The 25,947-nt window shown below is 39.3% G+C and overlaps 1 protein-coding gene across 1 annotated transcript in view; it reads left to right on the top strand.

Annotated features, from left to right (window-relative positions):
• LOC136874792 (uncharacterized) overlaps positions 1–25,947 on the top strand; it is a 262,590-nt gene that overhangs the window by 33,544 nt on the left and 203,099 nt on the right. The window contains exon 3 of the mRNA XM_067148464.2: positions 16,177–16,306. Coding sequence (XP_067004565.2) covers positions 16,177–16,306 — 130 coding nt within the window. The remainder of the gene's footprint in view (positions 1–16,176; positions 16,307–25,947) is intronic.

The following is a 25,947-nucleotide window of genomic DNA, read 5'->3' on the forward strand; positions in this document are numbered from 1 at the left end:
CATATGTACCAAGTTTTGTTGAGAGCTATTTTGGAATATACCCACATACACCCATTTTTGACGGCTATTTTTACATTCATTTTCACCCCTTCTCAACCTCCATACCAATTGTGGTGAAGTATGACTTATCCATCCAGAGTGCCACAGTCCAAATCAGCGAACTCGTAAACATTAAAATCAGTCATTTTCGTTTATTTTTATATTTTGCCACCTCCACGCGGAGTGCTACTGGTGTTTTACCCAATAGTATTTTTTTCAGATAGTAAGTCATATGTGTACCAATTTTGTATGAGGGCTATGTTGAAAGAAACATACACAGAACGACGCCCGGAGTATCAATATTCGTCTCACTACTCCACACTATTTTCGATTATTTTTACATCTCAGCCCTTCCCACCCCTCCCCTAGCATGCTAGGTCTACCATACCTCCTCGCAGTTTGTTTTACGATAGTAAGTCATAAGTGTACCAAGTTTGGCTGAAATCTTCCCGTAGTCCAGAAAACTATGGATTCAACACTAATATCGGTCGTTTTTAGTTATAATTATTTTTCGCCCCTGCCCCTGCAGTACTTTTTACAGATAGTGTGAATTTATTAAATAAATTTAGTATTATACCAAGTTTAGTTGACACCTATGCTGGAACATGCATACAAACACCCAAAATCTCGGTCATTTGCACATTTTCTTTTCTTCACCCCTTCTCACAACCCTGCTTATTGGGCCTCAACTTGGACTTGAACACCATCTGGAGTGTCACTATTCATTTCAGGCAATCTGAAAAATATGGATTTGATACTATTTTCGATTAATTTTACGTCTCACTCCCCCCCCCAAGGTCGCTGAACTCACTTCAATGGGGAACACTATGAAATTCTTATGTCTTAATGCTGAACATGGACTTTTAAAAATCCGGAGTGTCGCTATACGTCTCAGCAATGCTGAAAACTATAGGTTCGTCACTATTTTCAATTAATTTTATATCTCATTACCCCTCGTCACTAGGGTTGGGCACTATGTCCCTGTTTTGGCACAAGGTGCCGGTGCAGAGTTATGTTCCGCTGTTCCAGAACACAGAGTGTCAATTGTTCCGAAACATTCTCAAGCGAGCCAGAGACACTGACTCGCTGTCCCATCAGAAGCGCCATTATGCACTGCCCTTCGCCTACTAGCTGAACTGTGCAGCGAGCGCACGGGACGCGGGACTGTAACTGCGCAGTGTAGAGAGAACTTCGAGAGGCAACATTACATGCTCCGCGCCAGTGGGAACTGGGAGTGTGCCTATACGGAACGTGGTGTGTGCCTGTGTGTAGTTATGGCCATGGTCCAGCATAAAGCTGCAGGGAACGTGACGAACAGTCGGAACACTGAAATTCGTGCCCAATAATCACGTTAAAGGCTGCTTTTAGGTTAAGATTTTTCCGGTCAATATAAAATACACATAACACGGTTACAATGGCAGTGCAGGTGTTTAGAAGTAACCAATTCAAGAATATTTTCACCAATTGAATGTATTGGCCTGTATTGTGAGTAATTAATATCTCGAAAATTTCCCTCAACACTTTCTCGTGGATTGACGTTAAACATTAATTTGGACTTTAAGGAAACTTTTAAGCCCAAGAAAAATATGGATCGTCGCTTTGGAATTAAAAATATAACTGGATGAATACATTGTTGTACTTTCGTGCTGTTAGGCCGGGCGCACATTGAGAAGCAGTTGGCCGCAGAGCAGGGAAGAGCAGAGCAGAACAGCGCGAAGCTTACGAAATTGCGAAGTGGACGTGAGCGCACATGCCATGCAGGGTCTCGTCGGTTTTCAGAAATAACACGTTTTCTTTGGACTCTGTGATACTGGGGCATCCAGTATAAAGAGGCTCTTTTTTTCTTTTTCTTCAAGCATTTGCGATTTTTGTCATTTTGTTAGTCATCTTCACAATTTCCCTTGTGCTGATGGCAACGCGGTTATTCAGCTTAAGACAATCGCAATAAAAACAACCACCTTCGCCAGTTTACAAGACTGAACAATATTTCTACGTTACCGATGTTTGGCATTCATATGGACTAAGCAAAGAATTTAATTCATGATTATTTTTTATATTTTTTACGTCGCACTGACACAGATAGGTCTTATGGCAACGATGGAATAGGAAAGGGCTAGGAATGGGAAGGAAGCGACCAAGGCCTTAATTAAGGTACAAACCCCCCCCCCCCCAGCATTATCCTGGTGCGAAAATGGGAAACCACGGAAAACTATCTTCACGGTTGCCGACAGTGGGGTTCGAACCCCCTATCTCCCGAATGCAAGCTCATAGCAAGGCGATCCTAACCGTACGACCAACTTGCATGGTAAATTCATTAATAGGATCACAGTGGGGGAGAGGGAAAAATATGTATTTACAAATGTACTGCTAGATTTTCATCTAGTTGTCACAAGATACTAAAATCAATAAACATTGACAATCTGTTGTGAACGCGTTTGCATTTATATTTGACAAGACATGATAAATGATTTTCCGTATTTATCTCTTCACATAAATGTGATGATGGATGACGGCGACGGAGTTGGCGATGATGCTCTCCATAATCAGCGTTAGATTTTTGTCTTAAATTCTATATGTTGCGAGAACTTGGGTCACAGATTGTTTCATAGATATATGAGGATGACATTCTTTTGTTTGCTGTTTGTTTAACGTCGCACTAACATATCGAAGGTTTTCGGCGACGAAAGAAGGGTGGAAGATTGGGAAGGTAGCGGGCGTGACCTTAATTAAGGTACAGCCCCAGCATTTGCCTAGTGTGAAAATGGGAAACCACGGAAAACCATCTTCAGGGCTGCCGACAGTGGGGTTCGAACCCACTATCTCCCGAATGCAAGTTCACAGATGCGCGACCCTAACCGCACGGCCACTTGCTCGGTGGATTACATTTTAGGCCTTTCTCTAAACTACCTTGTTACGCAGCGTGATTAAAATGATTTATAGCCTAGACTGTAGTGCCTTATTCCCCGAATTTACATACCGATTTTCATTAAATTCTGTTCGGCCATTTTCTCACGAACATACATACATACATTACATATATACGTACATACTGCATTGCAGTCCACATGATTCGCATAGTACCTACAAAACATGGTGAGACTGAATGGCTGTGGTAATTTTCTCCTCCATTTCTTAACTAACTGCGTGACACGTGCGCAGGAAACTGTTTCGAAGACTGCGCGTGGTAGGCGGAAGTAGGTGCAGAACCGGCCTGCTCTGCTCTGTCCTGCCCTGTCTGTCAACTTGCGATGGTGCAATTTACTTTCTTCAATATCTTGAAAATTTCCCTCAACACTTTCTCGGGGATTGATGTTAAAAATTAATTTGGACTTTAAGGAAACTTTTAAGCCCAAGAAAAATACGGGTCATCGCTTTGGAATTAAAGATATAACTGGATGAAAAAATGTTGACACTCCAACACAGGGCGGCACACAGCTGGTATCGACAGGCAGACACAGCCAAAGCCAACTAATCTATCTAGTGCGGCCTTGGCACAACACGTTCGTTTCAGGCACATTCCAGCTGAAGCGGAGCATGTCCTGTTGCCTCTCGAAGTTCTCTCTAGGACGCAGTTACAGTCCTGTGTCCCGTGTCTCGGCACTCTGTACCGAAACACTCCGCCTCAAGTTCCTAATGTTGCGGAACAAGTGAATGTTCCGGTCTGCCCAACCCTACTCGTCACCCACCCCAAAGGGTGATGAACTTTGAATTTTAAAAAATCCGGGGTGCCACTATTCATCTCAGTGACCCCTAAAACTATGGAGTCGACTTAGGCTATATTTTCTATTACTATAATTATTATATCTCACTCCCGCCTCGTCCCCCCCACTAAGGGTGCTGAATATGAACTATAAAAATCCGGAGTGTCGCTATACATCTCAGCGACCCCAAAAACTATGGATTTGATACTATTTCCGATTATTTTTATATCTCACTCTCCCCTCGTCCCTCACCCCAAAGGGTGATGAACTTGGACTTAAAAAATTTTCGGAGTGTCACTATTCATCTCGGCGACCCCGAAAATTGTGGATTTGGCACTACTACTGATTATTTTTATATCTCACTCTCCCCTCATCCCCTATCCCAAAGGACTTAAAAAAATCGGGGGTGTCACTATTAATCTCAGCGATCTCGAAAACCTGTCACTTCCGATTATTTTTATATCTCATTCCCCCTCGCCCCCCCCCCCCCCCCGCCCCACTTAAAGGGTGATGAACTTGGACTTTCAAAAATTCCAGAGTGTCACTATTCATCTCAGCGACCCCGAAATTATGGATTCGACACTATTTCCCATTATTTTTCTATATCATTCCCTCCTCGTCCTTACCACCCCGAAGGGTGATGGACTTCAACAAATTCCGGAGTGTCACTATTCATCTCAGCCACCCTGAAAATGATGAACTCGGCTCTATTTTATCTTATTATTATTATTCCAGTATTATTATTTACAAATAGAGGATTGTGGCGGTATTTAGCAAATTCACAGAGGCTTGCAGACTGAACACTGAAAGGCATAAGGATCTATAATAAAGAAGTAGGTATGTTATTATTAATCACATATCAAGAGAATTTTCAAAATAGGTATAGCTACAATGTCTATGGAATTTCATTGCTTATGTTAAATCACAAAAGATAAAATAATTATATAATGCATTTTCATACATTTCATATCATATCATATTAAACAACTGAAATAAATTAAAAGCTAATAGGAATTGGAAGCGTTTGCTGGACTTCTGTGTTAGTATGGGTTTAGCAGTTACGAATACATTCTTCAAACATAAGGCTATTCACCGCTACACATGGGAGGCTAGGAGTACCAGATCCATAATAGATTATATCTTAACCGACTTTGAATTCAGGAAATCTGTTAGGAATGTACAGGTTTTTCAGGGATTTTTTGATGATACAGACCACTATCCGATCTGTAGTGAACTAAGTATCTCTAGGCCTAGGATAGAGAAAGTGAAATCTATCTGCAAACTAATAAGGGTAGAAAATCTCCAGGACATGGAAATTAGACAGAATGGATATAATTAGTGAGAAGTTCCAAACAGTGGACAGTAAGCAAGTTCAGTACATAAAAAGAGAATGGGTGGTATACAGGGATGCTGTAGTGGAAACAGCAAGGGAATGCCTAGGAACAACAGTGTGTAAACATGGGAAAAAGCAAACATCCTGGTGGAACGATGAAGCAAGAGCAGCTTGTAAACGTAAAAAGAAAGTTTATCAGAAAAGGCTCCAAACAAGGGCTGATACAGACAGGGAAACAAATATTTGATGAATCCAAAAATAAGTCGTGTGAAGAATTTGGTAATAATCTGGAAAGGCTAGGTCAAGCAGCAGGGAAACCTTTCTGGGCAGTAATAAATCTTAGGAAGGGAGGGAAAAAGGAAATGAACAGTGTTTGGGGTAATTCAGGTGAACTCATAATAGATTCCAGGGAATCACTGGAAAGGTGGAGGGAATATTTCGAATATCTTCTGAGCGTGAAAGGAAGTCTTCCTGGTGGTGTCGAGAACAACCAAGCTCATGGGGAGGAAGAAAATAGTGTTGGTGAAATTACGCTTGAGGAAGTGGAAAAGATGGTAAATAAACTCCATCCTCATAAAGCAGCAGGCACAGATCAAAAAAGTAGTAAGATTAGCATGGAGTGTTGGTAAGGTACCTTCATATTGGACAAAAGCAGTAATTGCATCTATCTGTAAGCAAGGAAACCGGAAGGATTACAACAACTATCGAGGTATCTCATTGATTAGTATACCAGGCGAAGTATTCACTGGTATCTTGGGAGGGTGTGATCAGTGGTTGGGAAGAAGTTGGATTAAAACCAGTGTGGTTTCAGACCACAGAGGGTTGTCAGGCTCAGGTTTTCAGTATGCGCCAGGGAATTGAAAAATGTTAAGAGAAGAATAGACAGTTGTGTTTGATTCGTAGATCTAGAGAAAGCATATGACAGGGTACCGATGGAAAAGATGTTCGCCATACTGGGCGACTATGAAGTAAGGGTGGGTTATTAAAATCACTCAAAGACATTTATGTTGACAATTGGGCTTCAGTGGGAATTGATGGTAGAATGAGTTCTTGGTTCAGGCTACTTACAGGTGTTAGACAAGGCTTTAATCTTTTACCTTTTTTTTCCATGGTTTCCCATTTTCACACCAGGCAAATGCTGGGGCTGTACCTTAATTAAGGCCATGGCAGCTTCCTTCCAACTCCTAAGCCTTTCCTATCCCATCGTCGCCATAAGACCTATCTGTGTCGGTGCGACGTAAAGCCCCTAGCAAAAAAAAAAAAAAAAAAAAAAAAAGAAATCTTTCACCTTTGTTGTTCGTAGTTTACATGGATCATCAGCTGAAAGGTATAAAGTTGCATGGAGGGATTCAGTTGTGTGGAAATGTAGTTAGCAGTCTGGCCTATGCTGACGACTTGGTCTTAATGGCAGATTGTGCCGAAGGCCTGCAGTCTATCTTGGAACTTGAAAATAGGTGCAATGAGTCTTCTTCTGCTACCACTTTTCCCACATCTGTGGGGTCATGGGTACGAATTGTGTCGCACATGGGGATTTGTCCCTGTTTTATGGCCGGATGCCTTTCATGGCACCAACCCTGTTGAGTGTTTCAGTGGTGGTTGGTAGTGTAGTGCGTTGTGTGAGAAGATGAAAGTGATGGGACAAACACAAACACCCAGTCCCTGAGCCAGAAGAATTAATCACACGTGATTAAAATCCCTGGCCCGGCCGGGTATTGAACCCGGGTCCCTCTGAACCAAAGGCCTCAATGCTGACCATTCAGCCAATGAGTCCGACAAAATAGGTGCAATGAGTATGGTATGAAAATTAGCCTTTCGAAAACTAAATTGATGTCAGTAGGTAAGAAATTCATCAGAATTGAATGTCATGTTGTTGATACAAAACTGGAACAGGTAGATAATTTTAAGTATTTAGTATGGGTGTTCTCCCAGGATGGTAATAATTAAAGTAAGTGAGATTCAATCAAGGTGCCAGTAAAGCCAATGCAGTGAGCTCGCAGTTGCGAAAAGCAGTATTCTTTAAGAAGGAAGTCAGCTCCCAGACGAAACTATGTTTACATTGGTCTGTTTTCGGACCAACTTTGCTTTACGGAAGCGAAAGCTGGGTGGACTCAGGATATCTTATTCACAAGTTAGAAGTAACAGGCATGAAAGTAGCGAGAAAGATTGCTGGTACAAACAGGTGGGATCAGTGGCAGGAGGGTACTTGGAATGAGGAGATAAAGGCTAAGTTAGGAATCAACTCGATGAATGAAGCTGTCCTCATAAACCGGCTTCAGTGTTGGGGTCGTGTGGTGAATGGAGGAAGATAGGTTACCTAGGAGAATAATGGATTCTGTTATGGAGGGTAAGAGAAGTAGAGGGAGACCAAGACGACGATGGTTAGACTCGGTTTCTAACAATTTAAACATAAGAGGTATAGAACTAAATGAGGCCACAGTGCTAGTTGAAAATTGAGGATTGTTGCAACGTTTCGTAAATTCACAGAGGCTTGCAGACTGAATGCTGAAAGACATAATGGTCTATAATGATGTATGAATGTATATTTACTTCCATAAAGTAGAATATCATGTTGTTGTTCTTGTTTGACTCATCAGTCCATAGACTGGTTTGATGCAGCTGTCCATGCCACCCTATTCTGTGCTAACCTTTTCATTTCTACGTAACTACTGCATCCTACATCTGCTCTAATCTGCTTGTCATATTCAAACCTTGGTCTACTCCTACTGTTCTTACCACCTACACTTCCTTCAAAAACCATCTGCACAAGTCCTGACTGTCTTAAGATGTGTCCTATCATTCCATCTCTTCTTCTTGTCAAATTTAGCCAAATCGATTTCCTCTCACCAATTCGATTCAGTATCTCTTCATTCGTGATTCGATCTATCCATCTCACCTTCAGCATTCTTCTGTAACACCACATTTCAAAAGCTTATATTCTCTTTCTTTCTGAGCTAGTTATCGTCCATATTTCACTTCCATACAATGCCACGCTCCACACGAAAGTCTTCAAAAACATCTTTCTAATTCCTATACCAATGTTTGAAGAGGGCAAATTTATTTTCTTAAGAAAGCTCTTCCTTGCTTGTGCTAGTCTGCATTTTATGTCCTCCTTACTTCTGCCATTGTTTGTTATTTTACTACCCAAGTAACACTATTCATCTACTTCCTTTAGACTTCATTTTCTAATCTAATATTTCCTGCATTACCTGCCTTCGTTCGACTGCACTACATTACTTTTGTTTTGGACTCATTTATTCGTACCCAAGACTTCGTCCATACCATTCAGCTGCTTCTCGAGATCTTCTGCAGTCTCAGATAAAATAACAATATCATCAGCAAATCTCAATGTTTTGATTTCCTCTCCTTGGATTGTGAATCCCTTTCCAAATTCCTCTTTGATTTCCTTTACTGCCTGTTCTATTTAAACATTGAAGAGGAGAGGGGACAAAGTGCAGCCTTGCCTCACTCCTTTCTGGATTGCTGCTTCTTTTTCAAAGCCCTCGATTCTGCTGGATGGCTGGGTTGTTATATGTAAATGTGGCGAAACCAGTACAACACCAGGAGTAGAAAAGTTGATACGGCAGGCACTGCCGGAACAGACAGGTCCATCTAGTATGAATTGAACAAGTAAGTCATTTTACAGTTAAGAGGTGTTAGTTTAATACATTTTATCACAATGCGTGCTCTAAATTTTTAACTCAATATTACTTTTCTACTTCAATACAGATTTCTTAAGATCCCTAACAAAGACAAAGCAACACATCAATGGGAACAATATTCATACAAGACTGTATCAAGTGTCTGGGATGTTCCTTCTCAATTAAGCAGCAGCCTAAAACTAAGAAACAGCTTAATATTATACTCTTGTCAATTCCTTGACGTTACATGAGACCCAAAGTCAAGACGCTAACAGTTTCATTCACAACAATGTTCTTGACCAGTCTACCTATAACAGTCTGTTTTTTAAATCTCCACTTGTGCATGACAACACATTTAAATATTAGTTACGTCAAGAACATGAAAATGAAAATCGTGTGTCAAATAAGCCCCATTTTTAATATCATCCTTTCTCAAGACTTAAGATAAAAATGAAGATCCATTTCATTTTATTTTTGAACATTTTAAGTTAACCAGAATAGAACTGCCAAGTTAAAACACATTTAATTTAAATTTATATTTTCAATCTTGACCAACCTACAATCAACAATCAGTTCAAATCTCCGCTTATTGTTGACGACACATCCTGTCAACAGACACAGTACGTCAAGAACATGATATGCTATAGGGGTCACATAAACCCCGGTATGTAATCCTCTTAACCGAAAGAAGATCCATTTTAGTTTTGGACATTTTTCAAATTAGGACCAAAAAACTTAACTGTATTAACTTATGTTACCCGTCTTTAGAGTTCATTAATGTTTGTTTATATTGGTTAAAAAGGTCCCAAACCTTGACCTAAAGTTGTATACAGGCTGAAGATGCCCAAAATAATGGGTGAAACGTGTACCTGACCTAAATAAGTCTACAAAAAATCATGTAGATAATAACCACATTAAACGTGGAAAGTATTGAATAGGTGGTTTTTTATTAAATTATCCTTGATATCTATGCCCAATCAACATTATCGAATACCTTTTCTAGATTACGAATGCCATCTACATGGGCTTGTCCTTCTTGATTCGATCCTCTAAGATCAGACGTAAAGTCAGGATTGCTTCATGTGTTCCTACATTTCTTCTGAAGCCAAATTGATCTTCTCCCAACTCAGCTTCAACTTGTTTTTCCATTCTTCTGTAAATAATACGTGTTAAAATTTTGCAGGCATGAGATACTAAACTAATGGTGTGGTAGTTCTCACACCTGTCAGCACTGGCTTTCTTGGGAATAGGTATAACAACATTCTGCCGAAAATTGGATGGGACTTCTCCTGTCTCATACATCTTCCACACTAAATGGAATAACCTTGCCATGCTGCATTCTCCTAAGGCAGTCAGTAATTCAGAAGGAATGTCATCAATTCCAGGTGCCTTGTTCCTATTTGGGTCTCTCACAGCTCTGTCAAACTCTGACCTCAAAATTGGGTCTCCCATTTCATTAGCATCAACAGCCTCTTTTTGTTCCAGAACCAATTTATATACATCTTTACCTTGATACAACTGTTGGATATGTTCTTGCCATCTTTCTGCTTTGTCTTCTTTCCCTAGAAGTGGCTTTCCATCTGAACTCTTAATATTCATACACCTAGATTTCCTTTCTCCAAAGGTTTCCTTGATTTTCCTGTATGCAGCATCTACCTTTCCGAGGACCATACAACCTTCGACATCCTTGCACTTCTCCTTCAGCCATTCTTCCTTACCTACCTTGCACTTTCTATCCACTTGATTCTTTAATCGCCTGTATTCTTTTCTGCCCTTTTCATTTCTAGCATTCTTGTATTTTCGTTGTTCATCAATCAGGTCTAGTATCTCCTGAGTTATCCACTGGTTCTTAGTTGATCTTTTCTTCCTTCCTAACATCTCTTCAGCAGCTCTACCGACTTCATTTTTCATGACATCCACTCTTCCTCTATAGTGTTTCCTTCAGTCTTTTCATTTAGCCCTTGTGCCTTGAAACAATCCCTCACACTCTTTTCTTTCAACTTCTCTAGATCCCATCTTTTTGCATTCCTTCCTTTCTTCAATTTCTTCAACTTCCGATGGCATTTCATGACCAACAAGTTGTGGTCAGAGTCCACGTCTGCTCCTGGGAAAGTTTTGCAATCCAACACCTGGTTTCTGAATCTCTGCCTAATCATTAGAGCCCGGATTTCCATGCACTATCAAGTCTCTAAATATGTATGCATTCATGCAACATCAAATGACGAAACATGCACAATCAAGTGGAAAATATGCACTATCAAAATTTAGTTCCACATTGTTGTATTTTCACTTCCGTTTGAAACATTGTACAACAACTAATTTCTCCATATTTTCTTCATTTAAGCTCATTCGTTTATCTGACAGAACTTTGCTGAACACGGGAAAATGATCTTTCTAGTCACAAGAAGTGACAGGTTCATACTTAACTGAAGACATTTAGGACGATGTGTATCTGAAGTTATCTCTTTTCGGAAATTAACTAAAAATTTCCTTACCTCAATCCATTTAGACACGAGGTCCCTTCGTATACTTTTAATAGGTGGCATGTCCGGCTCCATGGCTAAGTGGTTAGCGTGCTGTCCTTTGGCCACAGGGGTCCCGGATTTGATTCCCGGCAGGGTCGGGAATTTTAACCATAATTGGTTAAATTCGCTGGCATGGGGGCTGGGTGTATGTGTCGTCTTCATCATCATTTCATCCTCATCACGACGCGCAGGTCGCCTACAGGGGTCAAATCAAAAGACCTGCATCTGGCGAGCCAAACTTGTCCTCGGACACTCCCGGCACCATTTCATTTCAATAGGTGGCATGACACCAACACTTCGCAGCACAGTCCAACATTAAATTGCAATTTGAAGCATGTAAGCGTGCTGTTTTTTAACTCCCTTCTTTTCTCAATTATTTTGGCCTCAGACATGTGAACAGTGAAAGTTCGGAGTTCGGGGTGGATAATTCCAGGAAAAGAAAACAGGATGCAGTGCAAAACCAAGGTTTGTAAGCTGCTATATTAGAAACGCGGCATTACAGAAGTATGATTGAAGTTTTGATGTCTTCGTCTAACATGGACGTAAAAAGGAATAAGATTTATTAACCCCAAATTTACGGATAGTTTTTACTGGAACACCTTATTTCTAAGGATTAGAGAGGTCGACGTGGGGCCTTCCCGCTTATCTCAATGTTTATTCAAGCAACAGAAAAGAACGTGCTTAGCTAACTGGATTATGGCACCACTATGCATCTAACTTTGGTTGTGAAGTAATATACCAAGAATACATTTTCTATCTCACTCAGTAATAAACAAATAACGTGGATGTATGGTCCTAAATTCTGCGAATCCATGTTCAGAAAAAGGCACTATCATGCAAATTAGCATAATATATGCGTCAAAGTCAGAAGAAAGGTCATGTAATGCAATATAAATGTCAAATTATTCGCTACTAAATCTAAATTCTTCAAAATATGCATTATGCATGAATTTTCTCCCAAAAAGGCCAAAACATGCAAACATGCACGGAAAAAGTACGGTTGTTTGGAATTGGTTAGTCTTAAAACGAATATTTGCAAAGTTTCAGAAGTGTAACCAGCTTATTTAGGAACATGCATTTGCATGGAAATCTGGGCTCTACTAATCATAATGAAGTCTATTTGATATCTTCCAGTGTCTCCAGGTCTCGTCCACGTATACAGCCGTCGTTTGTGGTGTTTGAACCAAGTATTGGCAAGGACTAAATTATGATCAGTGCAGAATTCAACCAGCCGAGCTCCTCTTTCGTTCCTCTGTCCCAATCCAAATTCTCCTACTGTATTACCTTCTCCTCCTTGGCCTACCACTGCATTCCAGTCTCTCATCACAATTAGATTCTCATCACCTTTTAAATATTGTATTAAATCTATCTCTTCATATATTCTTTCAATTTCCTCGTCATCTGCTGAACTAGTAGGCATATAGACCTGCACTATTGTGGTGGGCACTGGTTTGGTGTCTATCTTGACAATTCTTTCACTATGCTGGTCGTAGTAGCTTACCCGCTGCCCTATTTTCTTATTCATTATTAAACCAACTCCTGCACCTGACCAAAAATCCTGTTCTTCCTGCCAACGTACTTCACTTATACCAACTACATCTAACTTTAGTCTATCCATCTCCCTTTTCAGATTCTCTAGCCTACCACAACGATTCAAACTTCTAACATTCCACGCTCCGACTCGCAGAATGTCAGTATCCATCTTCCTGATGATCGCCCCCTCTCGCGTAGTCCCCGTCCGGAGATCCGAATGGGGGACTAGTTTACCTCCGGAATATTTTACCCGGGAGGAAGCCATCATCAGTACATCATTCATACAGAGAGAGCTGCATGTCCTCGGGAGTTAGTTACAGCTGTAGTTTCCTGTTGCTTTCAGCCGTGTAGCAGTATCAACACAGCTAAGCCATGTTGAGTATTATTACAAGGCCATATCAGTCAATCATCCAGACTGCCGGCCTTGCAACTTCCGAAAGGTTGCTATCCTCCTTTCGATGAACCATTCGTTAGTCGGGTCTCTCAACAGATACCCATCCGATATGGTTGCACCTGCGGCTCAGCTATCTGCGGCATTGGGACACGCAAGCCTTCCCACCACGGCAAGGTCACATGGTTCATAGAGGAGGGAATATCATGTAGGCGTATCTAATATACGATAGTGATTTTTTATTAAAATTAATATGGATTCATTATTATGGTAGATATATATGACGCTGAAGAAATTATAAACAATTGATTACTTAATGGATGAGAGTTACACCGAGGATAATGAGACATCATTGAAGTTCAAAAACAATGTAATACCAAATCCTTGAACTCGAATGTCTGTCTAAATAATGTTTCACAATACATTTGGTAACCGGGTGAGTTGGCCATGCGGTTAGGGGCGCGGAAATGTGAGCTTGCATCCGGGAAAAAGTGGGTTCGAACCCCACTGTCAGCAGCCCTGAAGATGGTTTTCCGTGTTTTCCCATTTTCACACCAGGCAGTTACTGGTGCTGTACTTTAATTTTTTTGAATTGGTTTTATGTCGCACCGACACAGATGGGTCTTATGGCGACTAGGGGGATAGGAATGGCGTAGGAGTGGGGAGGAAGTGTCTGTGGCTTTAATTAAGGTACAGCTCCAGCATTTGCGTGGTGTGAAAGGGGGAAACCACGGAAAACCATATTCAGGCCTGCCGAAAGTGGGGCTCGAACCCAGTAACTCCCGGATGCAATGACACAGCTGCGCCCCCCTGACAGCACCCCTGTACCTTAATTAAGGCCACAGCCGCTTCGTTCCCACTCCTAGATATTACCTATCGCGTCGTTGCCATAAGACCTATCTGTGTCGGAATGACGTAAAGCAAATTTTGGTATGCTTTATCATTACTAAGAGTAATTTCTTCGCTAGAAACCTAAGCATATCTAAGCAGTGGTGCCCTCCTCAACTTGAGATTTAATATAATATATCAAGTTTTTAAACTTCGAACATTTCTCTCCAACTTTGTTGCTGAAAGTTTTCAAGGCAATGATGCAGGTTTTCATAGCATGCTGAAATAACGCTTGCAAAAGATTTATTGCAGATATATTGCAGACTTTTGCTCTTATTAATGCTGTGATTTGGTATGTCGAGCAATGCCAGATGTGGCAAAGCAATACATGGATCAACTAAGTGAAAGAATCAGACAGAGTCTTCCATATTCATCATATTCATGATTAGGCAAGATGCTGAACACTGCAAAGCGTGAGTCAATGTTTTCGAGTTGCAGATACGAGCAGATAAGGAAGTTCGTGCTTGCAGCCAGATTCCTCACTCTTGCATTCTTCTCATCTCTACATAGTACTTTTCATAACCTACCTCGAGGAATTGGGTGCCATGGACACAAAATTCTTGTTTCACAACAGTGTTCATTAGGTTAGTAAACGAAACACACTTTCCAGATTCTTTGAAGTGAAATACAAAATCAGAAGTTATCTACACGAGTGTGACGTTTATGACTAACCAGAAACATCAATTCCATCATCTCCCTTGGCAACAAAGAAACAGTCCAGCAGGCTGCTTTCTTGAGTGACAATTTTTGCCACTCGGACCTGTTAATCATTATTTTACAGGGACTAGGAAATTTGGTGCATAAACTCTTTTGAGCTAAGTTAGATTCTTTATTCAAGACTTGAAGGGGCGAAGAATTAATTTTCCTAAACAGTGTTTGGTATCTTGCAATGAAAATTTGTTGCAAAAATAGTAATACTTTTTGTACCGACTAAGGAGAGAATTTGACGAATGATTCATGCAGTTCAATAAATTGGAAGACATTTTTCAGGCTGTGATGAAACCCTTTTCCATCGGTCCTTGAAAGCAACTGAATTGTGGACCTTTTACAAGGCTGTATTACAGATGGAAATGCTACAGCTGCAGATGACGGAAGAAAGAGCAGGAAAAGTTCATGTTGTTTTGGTTCTCGCTTGATCGAGATTCATACACTAACTTACGCATGTTTTTGAAATATTTGCTGACAGTGTGAGGCCGATGCTCCGACATCAACATTAGTATTCTACTAATTGTGAATATTTATGTCAGTTCCTGACAAGCCTACGGCAATTACTAGCATTCTGTTAGTGCGAACTTTCATTGCAAGTTACACTAATAATTCTACAAGGCAGATAGTTTTCGACTATCTTGAACTCTCCTTTATTTGACAGACTATCTCCTCAAGATAGATTCGTGTGTATGTAGAACTCTCATGTGTATAAGTGTATATTTCAACAGACCCTCAGTCTACTGTTAATATCATCATTAATTGCGCGTAAGTTCATCCAGCTTCAAGAGAAGTTTAGTTATATTTATGTACATATTGTGTAAAAAAAGCTTATTGAAGCAATAAATTTGTCTTGTTTCTGTATACCGAATCCTTGTACACAACACTTTCCGTACCTATTATATGGAGTAACCAAGTACCGTGAGCATGGCCAACACCTGTCTTACGTCACTAAATATTTAGACCTCAGAGCTCCTTTATTGCAATATTACCATCAATCTGGACCCCAGGGAAAAATAACTGAAGACCCCTTATATAGACATTATGAAATCTATCCTGACCGGAGTTTTATCTATCATCAATTTGTACTTCCATAAATGGAAGCTTCAGCGAAGAGTTGCTAAGATGGAAGTAACCACTTTCTACCTTAATAGACTGGTCACCATATTCTCAAGATGTGTCAACTATAAGCATTTCTTGGTGACCCAGAGGAGTTTATGTTGGTGACAGATCAGTAGGAATGCATTTGCAGTTTAGATTTGTGATCTTTTTGAGTAGGGTAAATAGCAGGGTTAAGCCGACATAAACATAATTAGTTTAGTTACACTGTGAGTGTTCTGGATACTCACTGTCCGTTTATTTTAAGTCTGTTAATGATGTGTTGCCAGCCTTGTGCTAAATAAAGATAACTTTTTATTTTCAGTGCAACAGAAGATGATGTAAAGGAGCACTTTGAAAAAGTTTGTAAAGTCAAAAAAGTTTCATTCGTGGTGGATAATGGAAAGTTTCGAGGACGAGCTACTGTGGAACTAGTGGATAGGGAATCCTATGAGGTGAGTCAATAGTTTCACTGAAAGTAGCAGACTGTTTATTTGCAAGAATAACTTAACCTCCAGTGTTCTTTCATTTTTTCATCAAAATACTTTTTTGCTTTGTGATCTAGATGTTATTCATTAAATCTGACCTTTCAAATTCAGAAACACTACAGATTTGTTCTATGCCATTGGCTGGACCCTGGAATCAATTGCACTGTGTTGACGTTGTGGAATTTGTTCTACTTTTCTAATATTTCACGAATAAGTGTTATATAGTTGAAATAATAATTTTTGTGATTGTATCAAAAAGTGTACTGTAGACGTAGGTCTTTTCTAAATTTTAAAATCTAACTAAATAGTATCTGTGTAGTAAATGTCAACTTACTTCTTGAATGATCAGGAATTTTCAGACTGAAATCTTTCAGCATTCAAGAAAGTTCTCAATACTGAATAGTCATAGTGTGAATACTGTCTCTTCGCAGTATGGAACCGCTTGTTTCAAAATCAGAGTCATGATTTTTTAAAAAAGGCCATATACAGATTTAAATGTTAACTAGCTGAAACCCATTAACACATGGCTGTAAATGGGATAAATATTTATTGAAGGATTTCCATATATACGACATTCCTTCTACTTTGTTTTTACAATTTTCTTTACGTCGCTCCAACACAGTTAGGTCTTGCGGCGACTATGGGATAGAAAGTGGGAAGGAAGTGACCGTGGCCTTAATTAAGGTACAGCTTCAGCATTTGCCTGATGTGAAAATGAGAAACCACGGAAAACCATCTTCAGAGCTGCTGACAGTGGGGTTCAAGCCAACTAACTCCTGAACGCAAGCTGAAAGGTATGTGACCCAAACCACGCAGCCACTTTCTTTGTGCATTTCTGGTACAGTTACCTTTTGGCACTATTGCAACTTTAAAATATCGCTCTCTTGACATTGCAACATTTAACTGGCCATGGCTGAAAACTAGCTGAGGTAAATAGAGACCTACACATCCCTTGAAGTTTGTTAATCGTAATACGAAATGCCAAGCGAATTGGAAATTGATGCATACCCCTTGAAAGAAAATGGAAGTGTTTTGTCAGATGTTGTTAAGTCATTTTGAGGGATTAGAGCTCTGTGTCCACTTCTCCACTTATTCTCCACTTATTATTTCCAAATATAAACAATTTTCGTACACACTTCTTAGAATTAGGCCCCGATCTGGTTCTTTTTAAGAGCCGTTGGGAAATGCTCAGATTTCTTAGGAACATACTATGGCTCCAATTTTTAGAATAAGAATATGTGGAGGCAAACCATTAATTTGAAGGAATTGAAGAATTATGCAGGAAAATGAAGTAGCTAGCTTTCATCTTCAGTATTAATCTGTTGGCGGTAGAGTATGGTTTGGAACCACCAGGTTTAAGCGCAGTGACTTTAAGAATGGCAATTTTTTGAGCAAAATATGTCTTCTCTCGCAGAAGTGAACGTTTTGCTATTAATTTCAATCACGATATCATCATGTGATAAAGTTCTGGCTTCTAGTTTAATAACATTTGATCTGTCACCATCTAGAGAGGGGTAGTTGCAGTTGTTCACATTATTCTCGGTTCAATACAGATTTAGTATGAACTTATTAACCTTCATCGGCTAACATATGCGCCTCTTGGCCGCAAAATTTGAAACCAACTCGCCGTTCCGTCTCGGGGCTTCACTGTGTAATGGAAGGAGCCAGTATTCCTAAGTTACACCCTTCCCCATTAGGTGCCACGGTTTCCAGAAGTCTCCACGACAGGAGGCGCCCAGTGTGACTTCTTAGTTCATAGGTGTCAGATCGGCGGCTGTCTGCCACACGTTAGCCAGTGTGTCTCAGCTTTTGGTCACAATGTAAGTGTATGTTATTATTATTTTGTTTTGTGGATTGTTTTGTGAATAGGTGTTTTCAACGACATTAACTATAAAATTATTGATGTCTAATACAAATAAGTACATATTATAAAACTTTTGTCATAACATAAAATATACGCTTCCTTACTTAGGTGGATTATAAATTTTCGTTGGAAGTCTGAACTTTCTGACGGTGACCTTTGCACCATTTTGGCCTAATACTCTATCTAATAGTAGTATATTACTATATCGCTCTGAAATAACATATATCTTTACCGAATAATAGAACCAATGCTTCTGCAGAGCATAATTTTAGTTTCTTGTTTCTAGGGCCAGATATAGCACGCCCGAGGACATCCAAATAATTCTAAGGGAACTAGAAGCTGACGAGGCTGCCGGAGAAGAACAAGAGTGCGATTTAGATGATGACGAAGATCCTGACTTCGAATCTGAACGAATTCTCGCCGATGATCATAATTCTGATTCAGAATGGAAGTGGATGATGAAGAGGAAATGCGGTTCTACTTTGTAAAAGATGGGGAGACTCTTTGGTCAAGTAAAATTTTGTGGTCTCAGATAAAGGTGAAGTCAAAGAACATTGTGAAGGTTATTCCTGGGCCTAGGGCACGAGCTAGACAATGCCAATAACCACTTGAGTGTTTCCTGAAAATTATAAGTCCCGACATAATTTCTGATATAGTTAGATTCACCAACATTTATATTGAAACCAAGAAACATCAGAACGAAAGAAATGAAGCAGACAATAAAGTTTGAGAGAGCAAATTCAAGTCAACAATGAATGCCAAAATTATGACTGTCATCGGTGCTCTGTTTCTAATCGGTATGAAAAGGGGAAATTGTACTGATTTTTCAGAATATTTTGCAACAAACAGTACTGGATTGACACTTTTGCATGCAAATTTTAGCAAAGAGCAGTTCAAATGTCTCCTGTGGTGGATTAGCTTTGATGACATAACAACTAGGGAACAGAGGAATAAAATTGACAAGTTGGCTCCAGTGAGAGATCTACAAACCAAATTCATACCCAATAGCCAAGAAGCGTACAATATTGGGGAATTTGTAACCATTGACAAGATGTTAGTCACATTTTGAGGACGTTGTGGGTTTATTCAATATATGGCTAAGAAACCAGCTAAATACAGCCTAAAGATTTATGCCCTTTGTGATTCCCAAATATTTTATACATACAATCTCGAACTGTACTGTGGGAAACAAAAACCTGGTCCCTTCGAAGAATCCAACAAACATTTTGATATCATCAGAAGATTATATGCTCCAATTGAACGCAGTAATAGAAACCTAATTACTGACAACTATTTCAGTACCTATCCACTTGCTGAATATCTTCTGAAGAGTGGTATTACATTCCTTGGGACTCTGCGTAAGGATAAGGCAGTTATCCCCCCGAGTTTGTGACTGAAAACAAGAATCTTCTACCAGCGAGTCACTTGTTTTGGGTGTCAGGAGGATAAATCTTTGATTTCCTTTGCCACCCGAAAGAAGAAAGTTGTAATTTTACACTCTACCATGCACGACCGCAATTATATAGACGAAGAAACCGGTAAACTTGTGCACAAAATAGATTACAATGCCACAAAAGGTGGCGTCGATACAGTTGACTTGATGTGTTCACGAATTACTATGTCAAGGAAAACTCGCCGATGGGCAATGAATTACTTCTTCCACATTCTAGATCTAGCTTGAATAAACTCAATGCGTATTTTACAGATGGACAAATCATTGAGAAGAAAGTATCTCCACCAGTTGGCCCTTGAAGTTATGCAACAATTCCTTCAAGATCGGACCAAATTAATACGAAGGCTTCCTAAAGAGTTAGCTCTATTTTTGAAGGATTACAAAGAAGAAAGCTGCTCTACAAGAGAAACTCCGATACGACCTAGAATTTGCTATATTTGTGGGGCACATAAGAATCATCGAACATGGCTCTCCTGCAACACATGCCAAAAGAATGTTTTCGAAGCACATGCTAAATTGTTCTGTCATAATTGTTATGAAAGTTCTGAAAATGTGTACGACTTTGTGACTGATGAAGAATTTTAAAAACTTGACCAGCTTGCTGAGCATCTTCTGAAGAATAGTATTATATTCCTTGGGATTCTGTGTGAAGTTAGGTGGCTATCCCCCTCAAGTGTGTGACTGAAAAGAAAAGTTTTGTTTAGGTTGTTTGTAATATGTGAGGTATATTTGTTTTGTTAGGACATATACATTTTGGCTAATAGATATTTTGAATGTTCATGATTACTTTTCGCCTTTATTATATTTATATGATCAACATATCGTATTGTGCGTACAAAGAAAAGACAGCTTATTGACGTGAACTAAAACCAACTGAAAATTGATGTCTTAGAACAATAAGAATTGTGATAATGTTTAAGTTTCTAAAATATGTTGTAATGGAGAAATCATTCTGAAAAATAATAAAGTATATTACTTAATACAGTACTTATTACCGTATTTACGCGAATAATAACCCCACATTTTAAAAAAAAGTTTGGGGCACAAAATTGGAGTGCGGGTTTTATTTGCATCAATGTTGGCATTATTTTTTCAAAATCAGCCTTCCTAAATTTAGGCTGCGGGATTATTCAGTGGCGGGTATTATTCGCGTAAATACGGTAATACTGATTTAAGAGACCTGCTATCTATTATGCATTTAAGTTAAACAATAGCACAGATAGTTAGAAAGATGCAAGTGCAGCTAAGAGCCGCAGCGATAGCCGATGTGTTAAAAAATTTGTTAGCCGATGAAGCTTAAACTCGAATGTTACTGATTTCTTGCAAAAAATCAGCAAATTCCATTATTATGTGGTTTTGAGCGCATATTTTTATGTAAGTGGCGTGTTTTGAAGAAGGACGAAAGATGAGACTGTTTAATACAATTATAACTAAATTATCATGTGGCAAAATAGACAAAACCTTCATGAAATCTCCCCCAAGAATAATAATTTTCGCACCAGAAGGAATGGAATGTCATTACCTATGATATATTTTAGAAGACTATTCACACACGTTAATGAATGATTATTTGCCATTGGAGCTTTATCCCATATTGAGCCGTGCTTATCGAATGTCGTCAGCTGCTTTGGAATTTAATTTTAATCCAGACACTGAACTCTCATTTAAATTTAAAGGAATTTTGAATGTAATGTGCACTGTTAAACTGCTGGGGAGCAAAAGAGCGACTATTCCTGTCCACGAAGTACAGCTGATGTGCTGACCAGTAAGGGTATGAACGTGTGGGTGGATTACTCCTCACTAGGCGTTCATCACTCCTTTCTCTTCACACAGGAAGCTGAGAGATGAAAAACATATCCATGTATTTCAGTAGTGGTGTTCATGCCGGCACTTCACTCATCCTTCTCCTTTCTGCTCCTCCCTTTAGAATCAAAAGTGATTTTGGGACGATGTGCTTCTTGAGTGCTGTTCTGTGATTGGTTGGCCCAAGGTCAAGGCCGCCTGCTCATAATATTATTGGCCTATGTTTATTGAAGGTAGAATATAAATACTAAATTATTAGGCTACTTATTTAATATTATCTTTATACTCTACATGTGTAATCTTTTGTCATGACGAATAGAATACCTAGTGTGAACTGATTACTTGCGCTCTCAACAATGTCGTTGGTGACCGCAGTCGCAATGAACCGGCTATAACAACTCGTGATCCAAATTGTCAATGCAGGCAATAGCGTGCATGCGTGAAGTCATGGTAACAATTTTAACACCTATTGAGGGAATTTGTTTGTTTGATATTTTCCGAAAATCTGTATTATATCTGTGCAATGCTTTTTGTGTGCAATCAAGTAGTTTTCTATTATTTCAAGAAAATGTTGTACTGTTTTGTTCCTGGTTGTAAATGGGGTTACGGAAGGAAGCCTGATGGTAGATGATTTTTTTTATACCGCCAAAAGAAAATAATCTCATTGCGAATTGGACGAGATGTATTCCTGGAAAGATAAGCAATTTTCAGCCAAAGCAGACTATTTTACCTGCATTTTTCGGCATATTTAATTATAAAGGTGTAGTCAGTGGTGAAAACGTTGAAGTTCCTCGTGTGAGATGGAAATTAAAACCACGAGTGATGCCACGTATTTTTCCGGCACTTCACTCATCCCTCTTCTTTCTGCTCCTCCCTTTAGAAGCAAAAGGGCATTAGTTTGTGGCTAAGGTTTGTTGACGATACTTTCGTGATCATCAATAAGAACATTACTGACAGTCACGATATATTAATTTCACTGAACGAAATAGATCCTAACGTCAAATTCACCAAAGAAGCTGAGGTCAATAATTCTTGAAATTTTTTAGATTTAACAATTAAACGCTTGAATAACACTTTTGAATTTCAAATTTTTAGGAAACCTACTCATTCACCCATAACTATTAACCCCTCAGCGCCAACCTCTATACGTGGTATAGACCCTCTTTTCTTCCGTAGCCGCCGACCTCTATACGTGGTATAGGCCCATACATGGTTTCACATTTACGGCTATAGCGCGAAGAGTTTTGGAGTTACTGATATGCAAATTGTTTTATTTACAAGAAGACAGTTTCGGGTTTATCAGTGTTGTAAATAAGAATTGAAAAATCGTTATAATGTAGTTGATTTTGCAAGGATAATTATTTGTCATATAAGTCTGAGCACTAATCTCTTGCTTTTTTAAAAGTCTGTTTGCTTCATTCTTTCCCACAGAATAAAATAAAGAAATGATGATCTGGGAAGTTTGTCTTTTCGTGTGATGTTCTTTGCTGTATGTGTACATTGGGAATGCGGTTTATTTATTATATTTGTCTTTATTTCTTAGCTTGTAATATTTTCGTAACTCTCCACGAGCGCTCTGTGTAGGCATGAGTTAGTCCTGCTTTCTGTCTTACGATACGAGAACCAGTTGTTCATGGTATATATCTCATTTGAAAGACATTGTCTCGACCTTTTATCTGAAATATGTATCGAGTTGGTTTGTTTCGTCATAAATGTTATTCCCGTCATTCAGTTTTGTCCTGCTGCTTTCGGTCTCGCTGCAGCTTCACCAGTCCGTATGACGCGCCGCGCTCAGCCGTGGTATGACTGACAGTAACGTGCTTGAAATATTGTATAGTTCAGATGAAAGTTTAGTCGGAAGTAGTAGTGACAGTATAAGCAGCAGTGATAATGAAATAGATGATGTAGGAGTGGTAAATGATGAGAGTGACGATGAGGAGGAAACAGTACTTGGAAATTTCGTGTAAGAGACTATAGATAACGAACGGCAAGAACCAGTCACTGAAGACACGGTTACGAGAAGATCTCATCGAAAAAGGAGATGATCCCGAAAAGTCCTTTATCAAGGCGGTCAAAACATCGGACTCTGCCACAGGGGAAATATTACCAAAATGTGTTCAAACTTAATGACCATGATGCAGGCGCTCAATGACAAAATCTCCGACGTTAATTCACGAGTTAATTTCACCTTAACAAAAGTAAATGACAAAATTACAGATGTCAATTGTTACCTAACGGAACAGATTGTAGACCAAATTTCTCTGACTTTAGATACTGATTTTCATTAAATTCTCCTCTGCCATTCTCTCATGATGCGCATACACATAGTACATAGAGATGGACAGACAGAAAGTGATGACAGAAAATTAAGAAGTGCATTTCCTTGTTACCATTCTTTTTAAATTCTGAGCAATGTACAGACAAAACTCTTATGGTATTTCTGTATCGATCGTGTCCACAATAACAAGGAATGCACTGTCTGTCTTCCTTATGTACACGCACCACTAGAAAACGGCTGAAGGGAATTTAATGAAAATCTGTATGTGAAGTTGGAGGATGAGCTACTACAATCTACGCTATAAATAATAATATTCACGCTGAGTGAAATGCTAGTTTAGGGGAAGGCCTAAAATTTAATTCTCAAATATTGATAATATTAGTGGTCTTATCGATAAATACTTAAAGTCATGTAGAATTAAATTTCTGATCAATTATATCATACATTGTTACTGTACAGGCTATGATAACACAGATATTCATGAATTTGTATTTTTGTTGTAAGTCCATGTCAGTGCCGAGCCACGAGAAAACAGGTTAACAGAATTTAATGAAAATCTGTATATGGAGTCGGGAATACGAAACTACAGTCTAAATTATAAACAATTTTATTCACCCTGGATGAAATTGTAGTTTAAGGGAAGTCACCTAAATTTAATTTTTAAATACCTTTGTATTGGTCCTATCCTTTTACCGTACCGACTATGGTAAAAGTGGTATTTCAGAGTCGGAAGAAAATTAAATGTGAAGGCCTACAATATGGAAAGCACGTAACATTGATCAATAATATTGCATTGACCATTGTTTGTTGTGATGTTCTTTGTCTCTTATGCTACCGTTCAACTCCGATAGATGGGATTACTGCTGCGTACTGATTATAATAGCCTGACTGAATATTGGTGGTAAATAGCTGGGGAGTTAGAAAACTTTTTTCTTTAGCATTCGATTCCTCTGGTTCATACATTTTCGTATACTGCTGGTACGTAACACACTGGTTCATCATAGTATTCCAGCTATTCGATCCCTACTCTGACGCGCTGTTTTTACACACTTAAGGCAGAGGCTCAATAGTAGTAGTATGACCTGGTCTAGAATTACAATTTAAGCCTATTCCAAATTATATAACCACAATTCACTGAATAACTCAAAACTCAACCCTGAAAAAGGCCGTTTTTTAAGAAGAGCTTCTTCCTCTTCACTTTTAATAAATTTTACATTCATTTTATTCCAAATTAGCAGTGAAGAGGGGGTTTCTCCTGTGGCTTGGAGGAAAAATTTGCCTCCAAGTCAGATTTTTCTGCCGCCAGTGTAGTGAATTGAGATCTTCAGACTCATTGGGTACTCTTAGGAAACAAATTAGTAAAAGGGCATAGTTTTTGCCCTGGGTCTTTCCACTATTCGACTCCCCCCCCCCCCCGAGAAAAGACAAAGATTGTTCACAGATCACGGCTGTCTGCGGTCTGGTCATTCCAGCTCTGGAACTTTGGCCTGTTAGAGTGGCAGCGTAGTACTGTTCGTTAAAAGAAAAAGTGTGGTTTCTAATTTGATCGAGTATTTCATATCAAAGCATTGGTTTTACTCGCGCCATTCTTACTGATATAATGACCTATGTTCCTTTCAGTCAGGAAATCCACTAAGACAGTCTTTCTGAGGATGGAAACAGGCAGGTTGAGAGTGAGTGTCTGCCATTATAATGAAGTTCCCGAAGCTGATTGTGACTGATGGTAGGCAAGTGGGCCTAACCATTACAATGAAAATTCCCTAACCAAGTCTTCATGTGAGAAAAGACGTTTGGTGATTTCCCCGTCGCGTTTCTAGAGTAACGTTAAGAGCTGTGCAATTTAATACAGTCTTGCTTACAATGTGTACACTACCTAATCTAGAATTCTGTGTACAATGTAGAACTCTGCAGCGAAGCACGGGTACATCAGCTAGTTTTATATATATAGATATTGCTCAGCTACTGTACATCATACATAGATCGAATTCTTCCTGTTATGGAGCTAGGATGACATTGATTGCTGTTTAAGTCATTTGCTGAGAAAGGCCATTCAGAAGTTGTTGACAGTAATCCAGTGATGGATACTGCCGCAAAGGAGAATTGCTTAGGAATACCATCATCACCGTGTGAGAGCAACCTTAGCCTCTTCACTGAGAGATTTGAAGTGGAGAGTTATGAAGAAGTATAGTATATCTCTTCCACGGGGTCCA

This window comes from Anabrus simplex, chromosome 5, assembly GCF_040414725.1.
Source record: "Anabrus simplex isolate iqAnaSimp1 chromosome 5, ASM4041472v1, whole genome shotgun sequence".
NCBI lineage: Eukaryota > Metazoa > Arthropoda > Insecta > Orthoptera > Tettigoniidae > Anabrus > Anabrus simplex.